At 36.4% G+C, this 16588-nt stretch overlaps 1 protein-coding gene across 1 annotated transcript; it reads left to right on the plus strand.

Annotated features, from left to right (window-relative positions):
• Positions 1 to 1677: 1677 nt before the first annotated feature.
• LOC116162932 (leucine-rich repeat-containing protein 15-like) lies at positions 1678 to 3264 on the plus strand. Its single transcript, XM_031476711.1, has one exon. The coding sequence runs from the start codon at positions 1678 to 1680 to the stop codon at positions 3262 to 3264; it is 1587 nt and encodes a 528-aa protein (XP_031332571.1).
• Positions 3265 to 16588: the final 13324 nt, after the last annotated feature.

Below are 16588 nucleotides of genomic sequence, written 5' to 3' on the forward strand. Positions count from 1 at the left end.
TGTCTACGTTTAAATCACAAAAACTCTGTTGAAGGACGCTTAATTTTATGCAACTAAAATAGCTTCTTAGAACAAATGAAGATTTTGCTGTCATATTAATTAATTGGAATATTCTTGCTTTGGCTTCAGTATTTTTATTTTCCTCGGTGTGCTGAAGTAAAACTTGATATTGCCAAAATATGTGCGCATGTTATTTTGGTTGCATAAAATTAGGCGTCTTTCAGAAGCATTTTTGTCATTTAAAAGTAGACATAGGACATCCCTATGTCTAGTTCTATATGAATAGCACTGTATACTAAAATTAAAGTAGCACGTCAAAAATGGATTGCACCTATGCAATGCTATCTTTCATATTTGTGGCCGGATTTTTACGATTATAACAGAAGTTGCATCTTACAAATGGGAAACGAATGCAAGTGGAAATACGTAAATCGTTTACGATTACTTTTTAACGTATTTTCCTCAAAGTGAAAAATCGCTATTGGTTGCACTTTGACGTCCGTCCGTCCGTCACACGTAGTCCTTCTAAACCACTGAACCGATGCTGGCGATATAGGACTTATTTGTAAGGTCTTGGTCCCAGGATTCCGTGCATACCCATATTTTTTGGTTTTGCGCATGCGCAGTGTCAAAACTGTGGTTTAACAGATGTGCGATGCTAACTTTTTTATTTATGAAGATATTTCAATGGAACTTTATATGTATATAAGTAAAATTAACGACATTTTCAAAATGTTGTTTTGCGCATGCGCAATGCCAACTTTCTTATTTATGAAGGCATTTAAATGAAATTTTATACATACACATTTGGCATAAAGACAAATCTAACACCAGTTGCAAAATTTGGTTTTGCGCATGCGCAATGGCAATTTTCTTATTTGTGGAAGCAGTTAAACGAAATATCATGTTGGCCCCTTGAATGAAACTAAAACTAATACCGGTTTCAATATTATTGTTAACGCATGCTGTATGTTTTATTAATGAAGGTATTCAATGAAATTTCTAATGTAGATAATGCGCAATGCTATTTATTAAAGCATTTATAAAAAGTTCCATATGTAGACACTTCGAATAAAAATAAAACTAATGCCCATTTCAATTTTGTTTTGTATTTGTATACGCTTCACTGTTGTTCATTAAACTGTACCTATAGACTTCGACGTTAGGCGGCTCATTTGAAAGAGAATGGGGTAAGGATCTCGTGCCTATCGGTATTTTTTCCTGGTCCTGGCATTAATATTATTATTTAACTTTTTTACTCCATGATCTTTTGCGCTTAACAACCCATTTCTCTTCGCCAGTAACGATTCACTTCAAAAATGGATCATAGGCCGTCGTAGGTGGAAATTAAATTAGATTTCTACTGATTTAAGGAGGAAAGTACACCTCTCTCATAAACTGCCAAAAGGGGAAGGGAGAAACCAGACTGTCTTCATGACAGGTTGTTTGTTGAAATTCCTAAAAACAAGCCAATTTTATGAAATCGATTATTGAAATCCGTTCTAATTAAATATTGGTTGCTGGGATACCCCGTATGTTAAGATATTAATTGGTACTAAATAATTATGGTCAAGGTCAAATAAACATTGATTACTCTGAAACAAATATGCCTGATATATTTATCATTTTCTTTAAATAACTGGCATCAATAGTCATTTCATTAGTGATAAGTGCAATATGCCGTGTAAGACTTTGTTACGGTTATTTGCATGCGCAGGTTTAATTGCAATAGCTAGTTCCGCGTCATGTAATGACACGGGTAAAAGTTACATGTACAATTCGGTTAACTGGGAATGTGAACATATTAGTGATGTGTTTCCTACGACAAAATCGAATGTGAATAGCATAGTGTGCTTCGATTGCAACATTGCTGTAATAGAGGAAAATACCATTCCGACTTTTCGTGGACCTGTTTTCAATTTGAGCAGCAGTCACGTGAGAAAAATAAAACAAAACGCGTTTAGGACGTTCACAAACAATACACGTAAATTTATATTTGATAAGAATGAACTCGAATCTGTTGCGCCAAAAGTGTTTAGTAATTTTTCCGCGAGTGACGAAATTAACTTGCGAGATAACCGAATATCGAAACTGGAAGCGAGCACATTTGAAGGTACGAATGTGTCGACTTTGGATTTATCTCGTAATAGCCTTACGGACGTAGGTTCGGTGTTTAACGGTTTAAGGGTAACGACATTAAATCTATCGTCAAATGGAATTAAAGAACTTCAGCAAAGTGCTTTTGACCAGGTCATTTTTTGGTCAGGTGGACAGTGGAAGTATGGCACTCAACAACTCGATCTGTCGAAAAACTTGTTGAACAAAATAATCCCAAGCACTTTTAAATCTCCAACCAAGGACAATATTATACGTATGCTGCACTTACAAGAAAATCAACTAACCGTGATAGAAAATGCTACGTTCCTTGAATTAAACTATCTATGGCAATTGCATTTGACAGGAAACCGTATTTCGCAGTTGTATGCAGACTCCTTTAAAGGACTCACAATCCTCAACACACTGTCCTTGGCCAAAAATCAACTTACAAGCTTACCAATCGGCATATTTGGACGTATAAAAAGTCTTGTAGTCTTAGATTTATCGCAAAATTTACTGACAACGTTATCCGCAACTTCTTTTACCGGACTAATGAATTTAAATACCCTAAACATCTCGCACAACAATTTACAAACAATTGAAGACTCGCATTTGGTCGCACTTGGCAAGATACACACATTAGACATCACCAATACGCGAATACACGACATCAACCTGCAGCCGATATTAGATCACCATTACAACCTACGTACCTTGGTCATCAACGATAATCTTTGGACCTGTTCCAAACTTATGGAAATTTACAAGCTGACGAATCGAAGAGGATCAGGTTTCAGCTACCCTTCGCGACACTTTGACGTTCCGAATTTGCACGGAATTGCTTGTTCTCGCCAAACGCTGGACTCCTACGATGACCTATCATTCGATGATTTTTTAAATATTATTTCCAAAGATCACGTCTTTGAAGATGTTTTCGATTATAGCCTTCACAATGAGACCGATCCCGGCTTGAATAGCAAAATTGGGGCCGATATACACAGTATCAAAGGAATGTTTGTTATTTTAACTATTTTATGTGTAGTGCTGTTTCTTCATTGTGTTATAAAGTACATAGTTGCGTTTTTACTTAACAGAAACATTATCAGAAATAGTCCATTTCGTGTCTCGTTCGGTTCAAATCACGACAGGGTAGAATTGTTAAACTAACGTCGAATAAATTCTGATTTTTTAATGTGAACCTTAATGCTAATTTGTGGTGGAACATATAATAAATGGGATAAGTAAATTATTTGGAAACTATCATAATTATTTTAAAATATTATCATAATTTCCAAGTGGTTTGCTTCATCGAAAAATTTCTCACGTCATAGTGCGTCCGGTTAGCAGAATAGCTAAAATGCGATCATTTTGAAATATTTCTGACGTCACCTGCTGATAACTCCACAAACTAAATTGTACTCTCTTTTTTTCAGAGTTTTCAATGAACAAAATTTTAATACAATCACTAATAAATATATCATGTGGGGACCAAGAAGGCGCATCCATCTACACACGTTGAACATAAACACATTCTTTACCAAAGCTGAGTATCGTCCTGGGCCTTTTTCCTCGAATTCGACTTGTTTCCAGATATGAATACGTTATAATAAGTAACGGGGGGGGGGGGGGGTACGTACACACTGCCTTTTAATCAATTTTATCGTCCATACTGGAACAGCGCGCTCTTCCGTTTTCGCGCCAAACCCGACATTTGATGACTGGTTGCATTTTTACACGCTGTAGTGTATACGAGGCTTAAGACTTTAAATGAACTTATAAACATATTCATAAGGATCAGGCAGCACTTAGGCACACCGAAGGCCCATTCTGAGAGCTCGTTCCTCTCAATAAGTTTCCAGATAACTGTCGCCAAGGAGATGATATCACAGAGACCATAAACCACATACTTACTCGGTAGTTTCATCTGCCTCGCCACAGAACCCGCACGTAGGCTACAAGCCCAACGTTATGCAGGTGATGGTTGACCATCCAGTGCCCGGTGAGCACATCGATGATCTTCCTAATCTGGCTCCTGTTCTGTTTTAGAAGCGTAGAGAAGACCCAGATTTGGCAAGAGTCCAATTGCTTGTTGCCACTGAATCTGATGGCGAAGCAATTTCACTGCTTTCGCGATCCAGCTTATGCTATTAGACTCACCTAATCTATCTAGAGTTCGCCGGCAATCATGTGCCGTAGCCGACGGGAACCTGTCTACTGACAGGGTCCTCGGCGCCACCTGACTGTCGCTGCATATGTATATACACTGTGTCCAACATAAGGAGGTAGGTCTATCATGGGGATCTCCGGAACCATAGAAGATACGACGATAGTCAAATTAGAGAAAAGTTGCGCAATTAAACAGTTATTATCGTTCTTTAAAGAAAACCGAACAATTCCGATTACTTCCGAAGATATACCAGAAAAACCTTTTCTGGCGTTATTTAAGCAGATAAGGAAAAATAAAAAACAGATTCTCATTGCCACTTTTTGGGCTCTACAGAGTAGGTAATCATCCTCACCTTTATTTTTGTATGTGTCCCATACAGAGACTTGCTATAACTAGACTGCGCTTAACGTATCTAAGGTGTTGTCGACACAGTATGCAACACACAATGCACCGCGGGGCAAAAATCGCTGAGATGATATGCAATATAATGAAATAAGCTGTTATTTTAGATGTTCCATTCATTAATCATTCTCGTGATTAGCTCGAATTAGTGAACAGATAAATTTCTGTTGAGAATAAACCAATAAACTTAGGTTAACTTGTGCCTATCAACATGTACTCTGTCGATAAATTTTTAAATAATATGCTGATTTTCAACGGATAAAAGTTTAAAGGGCCAATGGATCAGAGCCATTCGAAGAGAAAAATTTACTCCCACCATAGTGCATTTGCGGGGAATGAAGCCGATTTTAGAAAGGTACCGACGAAGGTGTTAAACAATAATGCAATACGGCGCGTTTTCGACTTTCCCATTCACTTAAAATAACGTAGAACTATTATTCGACATCCTTTACCAGCAAGATAAGGGCAGTACCTATTTGCCTATTAGGTATAGACGTAACTAAGTACTTACTGGTACTAAGTATATTTCAGGTTTTGTTACAAGAAAAATAGCTAAGTCTGTTAAATGTTCCATCAGAGAGTCATTCAAAGCTTTTAACTAGAAAAAATCGTGGAGGATTGTTGCACGTATCAAGCGATGCATTAAAAATTTGCCAAATTGCTGAAAATGTGTTTTTTTCATTCAATCCACACCACACCGCGTTGTAAACAAAATGGTTATCAGCAGTCTAAGAAAAATAAATAACAGTTACAGCCCATTTGGGTTTTTGGATAGGCATATATTGAATCAAAATCCGCTAAATAATCATATCTTACTACTTACATCTTTAGTTTTAAGAGTATATTTTCCCATACGTGTTCACCACCAAAATACACATATAAATCAAATTAGGACTAGAGTAAGGCAGTTATATACCAATTTAGTTCAAATAAAATACCAATAAATTCGATTAAAACAGTTAACAGTTATATGTTATTTTTTTTTGCTACTAAAATTTAGAATAAACATGGCTAAAGCAAGCTGCAGAACGTAGGTACGTCTGCCCCGCGATGAACAGTTGGTTGCCTATCCTATCTCGACAACAGGCGTTTATAGGAAAATCTACGTTACGCGCGGTCTAGTTATAACAAGTCTCTGGTCCCATACAAAAGTGCATACTGTATTGAATAGCATTTTTTATTACGAATACAACGATATACGGTACACGCACAAAAAACAAATGTTGACAACTGAGTTGGTTTCAACAGGATGGTGCACCTGCGCACTACTACACTCTAATCGTGAGAGAATACCTAGAAGTTTTCCAGGATTTGTCCGGTAGGTATTCTGAGACGATTAGGGCATTGTCCGCGGGTGCACCATCCTGTTGAAACTTTTGTTTTTTGTGTATGTGACGTACATCGTTGTATTCGTAATAAAAATGCTACTCAATACAGTACTTATGTACATTTTTTACGGGCCATATAAAAAAATAAAGTTGATGATTTCTCCGAAACGAAATGTTGTACTGAAAATCTCTCAAAGGTGTCTTTGTAGAGCTCACATAGTGCCAATGAGAAAGTATTATTTTATTTTTTTGTATCTATTCAAATAACATCAGAAAAAAACCAAATCGGCAAATTTCGGTTTGTTTGGCATATCTTCGGAAGTAATCCGAATTTTAAAGTTTTCTTTGCAGCATGATAATGTTTAATTGCGCAACTTTTCTCTAAGTTGACCATCTTTGTATCTTATATGGATTCGGAGATCCCATGACAGACATCCTTATCTTGGACACAGTGCATACTTATTACGGTAACCTCTACGGGGGTTCTCCTGTACACAGGTCATGATGGCTAACATTTCTGCCTAAAATACGGTGCTATGCTGACCAAGGGAGAAGCTCTCGGTCGATCACCATAGATGCCCATGCTCGTTTTACTCTGCGTTAGGAACCCGTCTGTAAACCACACGAGTTCCTGAGGTTTGAGGAACAGGCAGTCTGAGCTCGGCCATTACTCCCTGCCCGGGGGAGGAACTTTATAGCACTTTGGTGTTACTAAGACAACCCGAATCACGTTCGTTCTTGCGAGGAGGCGATCGGATCTGAGGGTTTCCTCCCAGATCCGCCCGTGCCCAAGGTTACATCAATCCTTCCACTCATCCCAATCATTTAGCCGTATGGAAGCCTTCCGAACCTCTGCCTCTACAGCTAAGTGTAAAGGCATTGGTTCCAGTTTCCAGAAGTGCCTCCATGACCACGGGCGTAGTTAACATGACTCCAGTGACTCCCAGGCCTTACCTTACCTAGCTGCTTTCTGTAGGTTGCCCTACGCATGACAGGCCACCATACATTATTAGTGGCCTTATCACTACAGTGTAAAAGCAATATATCAGTCGACGGTTCAAGTCCCATGTACAGCCAAAAGCCCATCTACAGGCCCATAGACGCTGTGGTCTTTTTGCTTATTCGCTCAATGTGCTCTTTCCAGGTCAGAGTCTATGATAGCTCCCAAATATTTTACTGACCCGGTCAGACCCAGTTCATATCCTCGAAGAGTAAGTCCAACAAGGCCCGCTCTTTTTCTAGGCCAGTAAATCTAGTTGACCCAGGAATTTAGGATACATTTTCTCTTTAGTCCCTCAATCGAAAGGGTCTCTAAAGAAAAGCTTAACCCTGAGTTCGCGCACGCTCAAAATTCACCGTTTTTGCGCAATTTTGAATCATTTTTTTTTCCTTAAACGTTCATATCTCGCGTTCCACTTATCGCACACCAAGCAAACGGTGGTCTTTGTTTCCACGACGACGAGAAGAATAAATAAAAATAAAATCATAATAAATTTGTCAATATTTTAAAAATAAAAGTTAATAGGGAATATGCATGTGGTTTAAATTTACTTGATTCTTTCTCCAGCAAATATTTATTGTCCTGACATTATACTTAAACCATTATTTTCTTATTTAGTTTGTTTTTAATTGCTAAAAATGTTAATTCAAAAGTGCAAAATAAGCGAACGAAATTCAAATTTGCGAAACGCTTCACTAGTGGACGAATGAAAGTGACGTCACGCCACGCGATCGCATTGTTGTGTCAATATTCATAAGTACTTAGTGCAGTAAAATTACAGTTTGGGCAGATTGGGCTGGGTGTTGTCATTTTAAATCAAGTGTCTTCTATGGAAAAAGATCCGCTGAATCCGAACCGAAAATCATAGTCCCCCTAGCCGAAAACTACCGGAATGTAAAAAACGAAGAAAAACTGGCAAGATGTCGTTTCTTTTCGCATTTGACTTCAATTTTATTATATCGTTAACTATTACTGTAAGGGAAAAAATGAAGAGAAATGAATTGGTTTAGAATTGAATTTTCTATAAGATACAGTGGGTATGAAACGTTCATTTTCAAATGTTATTGTTTTTTATGGAAAAATATAAAAAAGCAATCCCGAAGATCAATTGGTTATTACTAAGTAAAATTCGTCCGATCTTTTTGAAAATCCGTATTTGGTCACTTCTTTTGATAACAAAACAATATGACACCCGATCACCGCAAATTTGATAGTTATTGCATAATTAAATAAACAAATTTACAAAACGATACTAAGATCTTTTAAACTGGATGACTCCTAACGCGTTCTACATTTGTTTACAGATGGTGGAATCCTAAGACAACCATTTCCAAAAATTGTCACAATGATTCTTGCAAATTGATGGACTGTGGAATTTTTTTTAGGTAACTAACAAATGGAATAACTCCCGAAATATAACAAGGAAGGTAACTCTATAATAGGCCCTTTGCGCTCTGCCATACATTTTGGTAAAATAAAAGCATAAAAAAGCTCGCACTTTAAAAGTGCGTTTTGCTGAGTCGCGGCCGCTAATGCCAGCCGCTTCGAGGAATCGTTCGATGCGACCCGACTTGCAAAATCATTTTTTGTTGTGTCGAAAACGAGTCCGAAATCAAAAGCTGATTTGTCGTGAACTCGGATTTGGACGAATTTTTTTTAATGTAGGTATTTCCGAGAGCTTTCCATTCGCCTATTATAGATTTACATTTCTTGTGGTATTTTAGAAATTATTCCATTTGTTAACTAAGAAAATTCATCGGATTTTGAAAAAAAATTGCATAGTCCGTCGATTTGCAAGAATCAACGGCACAATTGTTGAAAAAGGTTGTTTTAGGGTTCACTGCTTGTAAAAAAATTGAGAACGCTCTGGGAGTCGTCCTCTTGGAACTGCAAAATACACTATCGGGAATATTTCTAATAGTGTTTTTGCACTTTTGTACAAGACAATACCTATAAAATGGTTCTTTAGCTTTTTCCATGGTCTGAATAGCTATTACAACTGCAAATCTGTTTAAATAAATCAACACTAAAAGTACCTAAACAAATACTGGTCGTGGCTTGTGACGTCATCCAAGGCCCGCTGAAAATGTGGCGGCGTTTAAACACATTGAATAAAGTCAACGTTTTAAATATTATTTTACAAGTTAAATTGAATTGTTCTAACAGTGTTTACTCTTTTTACTATGTTAGAACGATGTAAAAAGGCGATTAAAAAATTAAAAAAATTACATGCATATTCCCTATTAGCAGTTTGTAATCGATATTCAACGTTGGGAATATTAAGCATAAAGAATTCCCACAGATTCGTCAGGACAATTCATTTTTCCGACCCAAAAAATAGGCAAGTGTATAGCCTTTGCATTTCACCGAAAATCGACTACCCCAAAAATGTTCGGGAAAAAACTTTTTGTAAATTTATATTTAAAAAACACCGTCAGATGCGTCACAAAAAAGTTATTGGCGCTAAAAGTCGAGAGAGCTTCGTAAACATTTTTTATCGCCATCTGAGGTTGAAAGTATCCAAAACAAAAATAGAAGCAACTCAATTTCGAGTATTTAAAAAAAATCCATATTAATACGATGATTTCCGGCCCGCGAATTCACGCTCGCTACTGGACTATTCTCCTTGGACATACCAGACCTGCAACCATGTCGAAATGGATGTAGTGGTCTAAGGACCAGTCTTCATTATTGATGTATGCATCCACGAGCTTCTTCACCGTTTTTAGAAGAAACGATTATAGACTGATAGGCCTGTAATCCTTCACCATGTCATATTTGACAAGACCCGGCTTAGTTAGGTACACAACTCTTACCTTTCTCCAGCTTTCGGCGATATACTCCAAAGCCAGGGAGGTTCTAAAGAGGTGCAACAAATATCCAGTCCGGTCCTGCACCCGTAAAGTACAAAAAAATTAGGTTTCTTTGTTTGAGGGTTAGTGTGTTTATTTTTCTCTACTTTTTCCCATGTTCACCTGTGAAATTTTTGACGTTTGAGTTATTGAGAGTAAGTTGTGACTGAAAAGGGTTTAATTCTTAAAAATATACATACACTGAATATAATAATAAAATCTTTACTGCGTTTTGGGGGGACGAGAACGGACGACATCTAACGGAGGAATTTTGAAACACATAATATAGGGTGTTTACAAATAAAATACCGACCGCCTTACATTTTCTTTCGAACGAAAGGTCTTAGTCTTGAAACTGAGTCAATCTAGGGCCAAGTATCAACTCCATTGAATTTTGTTCAAAAGTCACCAAAGTTAGAAAGGTTAACGTAAAAGTTCATATAAAAGTAGTTGTTTGTTGGGTTCTTCGATACCTCTGCTGTATCGGTTTATTTTCTGTTATGTTCACGCCGCATATTTAGTGGCACATACCACAACCCTCGTCGCTTTTGATAACAAACGTTAACGTGATTTACGCACTCCTATTCTACGTAACACTGACCGAGTGCGCATCTTAATTCGTTGCCATTAAGCGTAAGAAACGAGTTTATAAAGTTGCACTCAAATTGGATATTTGCCATATTAGATCGAAAGCGCTGCTTTTATACGATAATTTTAATAATTAATTTTGTGCACTATTTCTGACAGCCAATGTACAATCCTTCGTTAAGTCACTAAATCTTTTGTAGTTATGTAGACTGATACCTACTATGCATAAGTTAATCGAGTCTGCAAGTCCACAGTCAGTGCTTACAAGCTTCTGTAAAGTTAGATTTCGTTGTAATAAGCTTGTACCGTCACAAATGGGGCTTTGCTTCGAAATTAAACCACTCCCGTGATTGTCTTACCGATCTCTACCCGCCCTTCCTTCCATCTGTAATATGTATATATTAGGACACCCTGCTTTTATCTAGTACAGCCTATTGGTATGGAATTATTGTGAAATATTTCATGTAGTAATTGCTCCTATACACAATGTCGTGTAACAAAAAATTTCCTGTGTTAAGGGGCCGTTTGCACGCCATGGTGTTAGAAAAGCGAACTAAGAAGTATTTTTGAAATATTCATCTAGACCGAGAGCTTGCGTAAAAAATACCTCCTCATAAGGTACAAACCTGTTAATGATAATTATGCGATTCTACAATGTTAATTATGTATATAGACGCCCGTCTGCCGTCCCTAACTGGACGCTTCAGTTGGGCGGCGTTTGAAAATGTCGAAAAAAACGTGTATGTATACCTCGTGATGAGTACAATTATTTTTTGGAAATGGAAATGAAGACCGGAAAATATCGAAAAACAACGAATCGCCACGGCAGACAATTTTGGCAAACGCCTTTTTCCAACAGACGTCGCCGAAGTTCCCAAATTTTCCGCTAAAACCTCGTGATAAGGTACATAGTTGTTTTTTGGCTCAAATGAACTGTATTTTAGGATGAACTCAGTTTTGCGGAAGACGGACGACCAATGTCGGCAGACGCTTTTTAAAACATTCGCTAGGTTCACCCGGTCTTATGAGTGAAGCTGCCTCAACTTTACAGGTTGCTGAAGCTGGCAAAAGGGGAAGAAAAGTTCTTTGCAATTTAATTTTTGACGAGATGGCAATTAGGAAAAAAATTGAATGGGATGGAAAGAAAACATATGGCTACATTAATTTGGGTAACATTGAATGGCGCATGGAAGGTCCCCATTGAATATTTTTTATTAAATAGTATATCAGCTTCAGAAAAAGCTAATCTGCTACTTAAATGTTTGGAATTTGTTAATAAAACTGGTGTCTGTGACTTTTGATGGTGCTGCTACTAATTTGTAAATGGCTGAAAAATTGGGAGCTAGTTTAAAACATGATTGCCTACGAACTTATATTGTTGACCCTAACACTCAACAAAAGGTTACATTTTTCTAGATCCGTGCCATATGATTAAACTAATAAGAAACTATTTGGGCACTGAAAATATTTTATTTGTTACTCAGTTGTAAACGTTGATTAACAAGACAAAACGCAAATGGGCAAACGTCATGTTTAAACGCTACTGACTTGTAAAACTGACAGCTGACCTGTAAAAATTTTGCAAGTTAGTAATCTAGTAATTTCATTGGCCAGAATTAATGTAAAGTCTCTGTTACATGGATAACATGATATTTTAGACATTTCTTCGAGATCAATTTAAGAACTAATTATTTACGTTTACAAATGAGTAACAAATAAAATATTGTACATTATACGCCAGGTAATAGTTTTTACTGGCTCTAGGAGATGACAGGCTCGCCTAACGGCTCGCCAGTCAACTTCTCCTGTCGCCAGTAAAAACTCACTTACCTGGCTAATAATGTAAAATACTATAGAATGCAATGAAAATGTCATTAGCTGGGATTATTTGGACAGATTATGTAACTTTCAATATAATGCAGGATTACACACTGGAACAAAGTTAAAAAAAACACACTGTTTAAGGAAAAAAAATGAAAGTTACATTAGCTGTACAAACTTTAAGCAAAAGTGTTAGCTGATGCTTTAGATCTCCTAAATTTGGATATGAAACTGTCTGAATTTCAAAGCTCAGAGGCAACCCCCCTATTTTGCAGAAAAATGAACAACCTATTTGACATCTCCAATTCCCGCAAATAGACTGCCAAAAAAACCGTACGAAAAGCCCCCATCGCCTGCTACTGTAACCAGTCGCGTTACTTTTCAACTCTTCCTACCGTTTCTTTCTCAAACTATTTTATTTAGGTGTGGTTCTTCTTACATAAAACAATGGTTGTTGGGCGCCGGTTAGCTTCAGTCGATGATCGTTTTCTTGGTCTCGAGGAAATGGGAAAGGATAAATAAATAAAAACCAAGTCTTTATTAAAACCTATTACGTACGAGTACAAAAAGAAACTTAATGCTTTTTTCATAAATTAGTATACAATTAAATCAAAAATCAAAACAAACTGCTGTAAATGCGTGTAGTAACACTTCCAGACAAGGGTCGTTAAAATGAAAACAAACAGCGCTCACAAGCACTTATTTGAATGCAATCCTAGTATGTGATTAAATCGCCTTTACAATAGCACAAATTCAAACTACAATGCAATAGTCTACGACGGGGCGAACAACAAAGATGATAAAAACTACAACGCGATAATGTTTACTGTTTATAATTACCTTGAACGTCTATTGTTAATATGCACCAGGATTCGGAGTGCAGTCTTGGTCTCGCTCCGATCGATGTTGAAAATCCAATGTACTCAGGACCGCCCACTGCAAGCAGCTATTCGAGTTTCGGTTCGGCCAATCACAGGCAGGCAGGTTTCAACGTGACTTTTTCGGCACCCTCCAAATAGACTGCAAGGACCGCGCGTAGAACAGATAATGGAACTGTTCTTCGGAAATCTCGCAATCTCGATATTTACATGCAGTTTTTTCCCTTATTCACATACGGTGAACGTAATTGTATTTACACCGCGATTATTACTTATATTTAATTTCCTTTCTGATTCATGGCGGCCATATTTCAAAGCCACATTCGGATACAATAAATTCCTTGTAATGCATTCTCATTCAGTCACATCATTCGTACTTGGGAGTCATGATTATATTTAGACTTCATATTTTAATTACGTAAAAATGAACTTTAAATATCCTGAAAAAAAATACTGTTACAAACGGAATTTCCTTCCACAATTATGTACAAATTTCATTGCATTTCATGGCAATCTCGGAACTCAATTACAGCTACACAAATCAGAAACCGAACATTATACAGAACTCATAATTTTGTGCGCCAGGGGTGCACAAATTACCCCAAAAAGTACATAAAAATATAATCTAAAAATAAAATAAGAATATAAGCTCGTGAATCCGCGGGCACTGGTGGGTATAAATACTTGTGGCTTAGCAGAGAATATACTGCTGTGTTCACCGGTCCGTAGGCCAAAAAGACCGTACACAAAACACCTAAACAAACCTAGCTAGCTCAAACGCACTTTAATGAAGGGCCAAACTTCATATACTGTATGTATTATACTAGCCAATGATAAGCAGTTGACAACAGAAAATTTCCCCCCTAACGTACGTTAAACTAGAGGTAGAAAATTATTTTTATAATCAATTTTTAACAGACATTAAGAGATAACACAAAATTAAAATACTAGGAAAAATAGAATTTTCCTTCTTTTAAATACAAAGAAAAGGCGATAAATAACATCCACCTGTCAATTAAATTAAGCGTTTACAAAAATAACAGAATAAAAGCGATATAAAATTCTCAGAAATCTACGTTAAATAAAATTAAAAATGGGATTGAAAATTTAAACAAAAACAAACCTTGACCTCTTTCTCGTAACAATAATTTCTGTTTCAGTACTTAATCAACGACACAAAACAAAAATTTAGATTATGAAAATTTATTACATACAAAATAGGAAACCGCCCTTGTCCATTCTACTTACGAATCCCAAAATTTCGTCCTGCCAGACGAAATAACACAGCAATACATATGCACAAAAGATATTTAAATATTGCATAAAACAATAAATAAATTCGTAATTTCAGGTCAAGGTTACAAAAGTAAATGTGAATTCTAGGCCAGCTCTTATTTACAAACTATAACTATCTAATCGTTTTGCCAGATAGAAAGATAAATAAATGAACTATCGAAATTAATCATTTAAACAAAGAAAAGAGTACAACGCTCGTCTGGAAGTATTGCCCCACACGCAGGCGGTCGATAATTAAAGTAAACAATTTTAAAATTACTTAGTTTTTCTTAATAATGCAAATAATCTCGTACAAGGCTTGCGATACGAGGCGCACTTAACTCACACACAAACTCTCATACCTTCTGGAAACTTCACTTGATCAAACAATAGAAACTTTTAACTTTTAATAATTATATGAATTTTATTAAATGGAAAGGTTTAGTTCGCGTCTCAGCTTAAAAAAAATCAACAGGAGTCTGTATAACGATGGCATAGAACTATAGAAGGTTTTTACTATTGATGGTGCTGAAACGCAATATAAGATCACAGATTTAATAGTATATTTAAATCTGTGCTTTTACGTACGATAACCAACTGATTTCAGATTGTGCATACGCATGCCTTTAGTGGTGCCAAGTTAAACTTTAGAAAATGGGGGGGGGGGGGGGCANGTAAACACATGTTCTACCCTTCTTGGTATTCTAATGAAAGGTCTCATCGAAAGGAACATTTTTCTACAATCTACTACCCTTCTTTCGGTCCTCTTATCAAAGTACGGGGTGGAGGGGGTGGGAGAGGGGAAGTGGAATTAGTTTTATCTTTCATGGTACTCTAATGAAAGATCTCAACGAAAAGAATTAATATATACTAACCATAGTCTTCCTCCTCGATCCCTTGTCGTGATCGGTTACAATTCCTTATATCTTAAGAGTGAATTTGTCAAGGGCAATTGAGACGTTTAGAAGAAATATAACCATTGGGCATTTAAATAAAGTTTGATACATAGCCACTTGTAATAAAACCAAATTTAACGCCAGTTTCAAAATTTCGTTTTTCGCATGCGCAGTGCCAACTTTCTTATTTATGGAGGCATTCAACTTGTACTTGTTTTTACTTACGCTGGTAGAGTGTTCTCCTCATTCATACACTAAAAACAGATTGTCTAGGATCGAAGAACAAATAGTGGTTACGCAGTCATTATGTGTATGTATGTAATACTAAAAAAAGGGAACATTTTGTGACACTGCACCGGTAGTTGCATTGTTAATTCGATCGCCACGGGTGGGTGTCAAAATGCTTTTTTATATTGGCGGATTAATTCAATTTTAATTTTTAGCAAACTACTTAAATTACTGATTAGCCAGATGTAGATTTATAATCAAACTGGTAGGTACTTACTAAGGCTTATAAATGCTTTGCTCTCTGCATACGTAGATGATCTATATGTTCATAGGTTTACAGGTGGTGCGTGCCTATTCCATTTCTACCTTTTACGTACGTAAACTATGATACTAATGCGTACTTTCCCTTGTTTCAAAGTTATTTCTTAAACTGATTTTTGGTGTGAAATACGTGTCTAGGTAGATTGAAGCACAATATACCTTCCATTTGAACGTAGGATCCCTTGCGATGAATGCGAAATAAATGCAGAGATCTACAAATATAGATGTATTACCAAAGAGTATTATGGTTACTCTTTGGTATTACTTTGAAATCCACAAGTTCATATTCTCTAAATAGTACAACTCCAATCTTAGGGTTCGTGCTAAATTCTCTCCTGCACCTTATAAGGATCGACTCTTGTATTCGCCCTACTTGTAAAATTGCTGTAGGCCGTTATATAATTACATTACATCTTAATGAACTTGTGTAAGCACTTAATTCGTTAATAAAATTACAAATTTATTATAAACTGGACGAAAAAAACGTAAAATATGATAACACTTAATAAAGCAATTTTTCTAATTGTAAAACATTCATTATTTGGTTCAATTAGGAAGTTTTTTGAAATTAATTTATAATTTGCAATTCTGCTAATGTGTTTTAAGTGTTCCACTCAACGAAGTGAAGTTTAATACAGTAAAACGTAAGTCTGTTAAAAAAACGTTAACCGGAAATGGGTAGGTATGCTTTTTGTTAATGCATGAGAAATAAATTTGTTTGGAATCGAATTTTCT

Source organism: Photinus pyralis, unplaced genomic scaffold (assembly GCF_008802855.1).
Source record: "Photinus pyralis isolate 1611_PpyrPB1 unplaced genomic scaffold, Ppyr1.3 Ppyr1.4_LG1, whole genome shotgun sequence".
NCBI lineage: Eukaryota > Metazoa > Arthropoda > Insecta > Coleoptera > Lampyridae > Photinus > Photinus pyralis.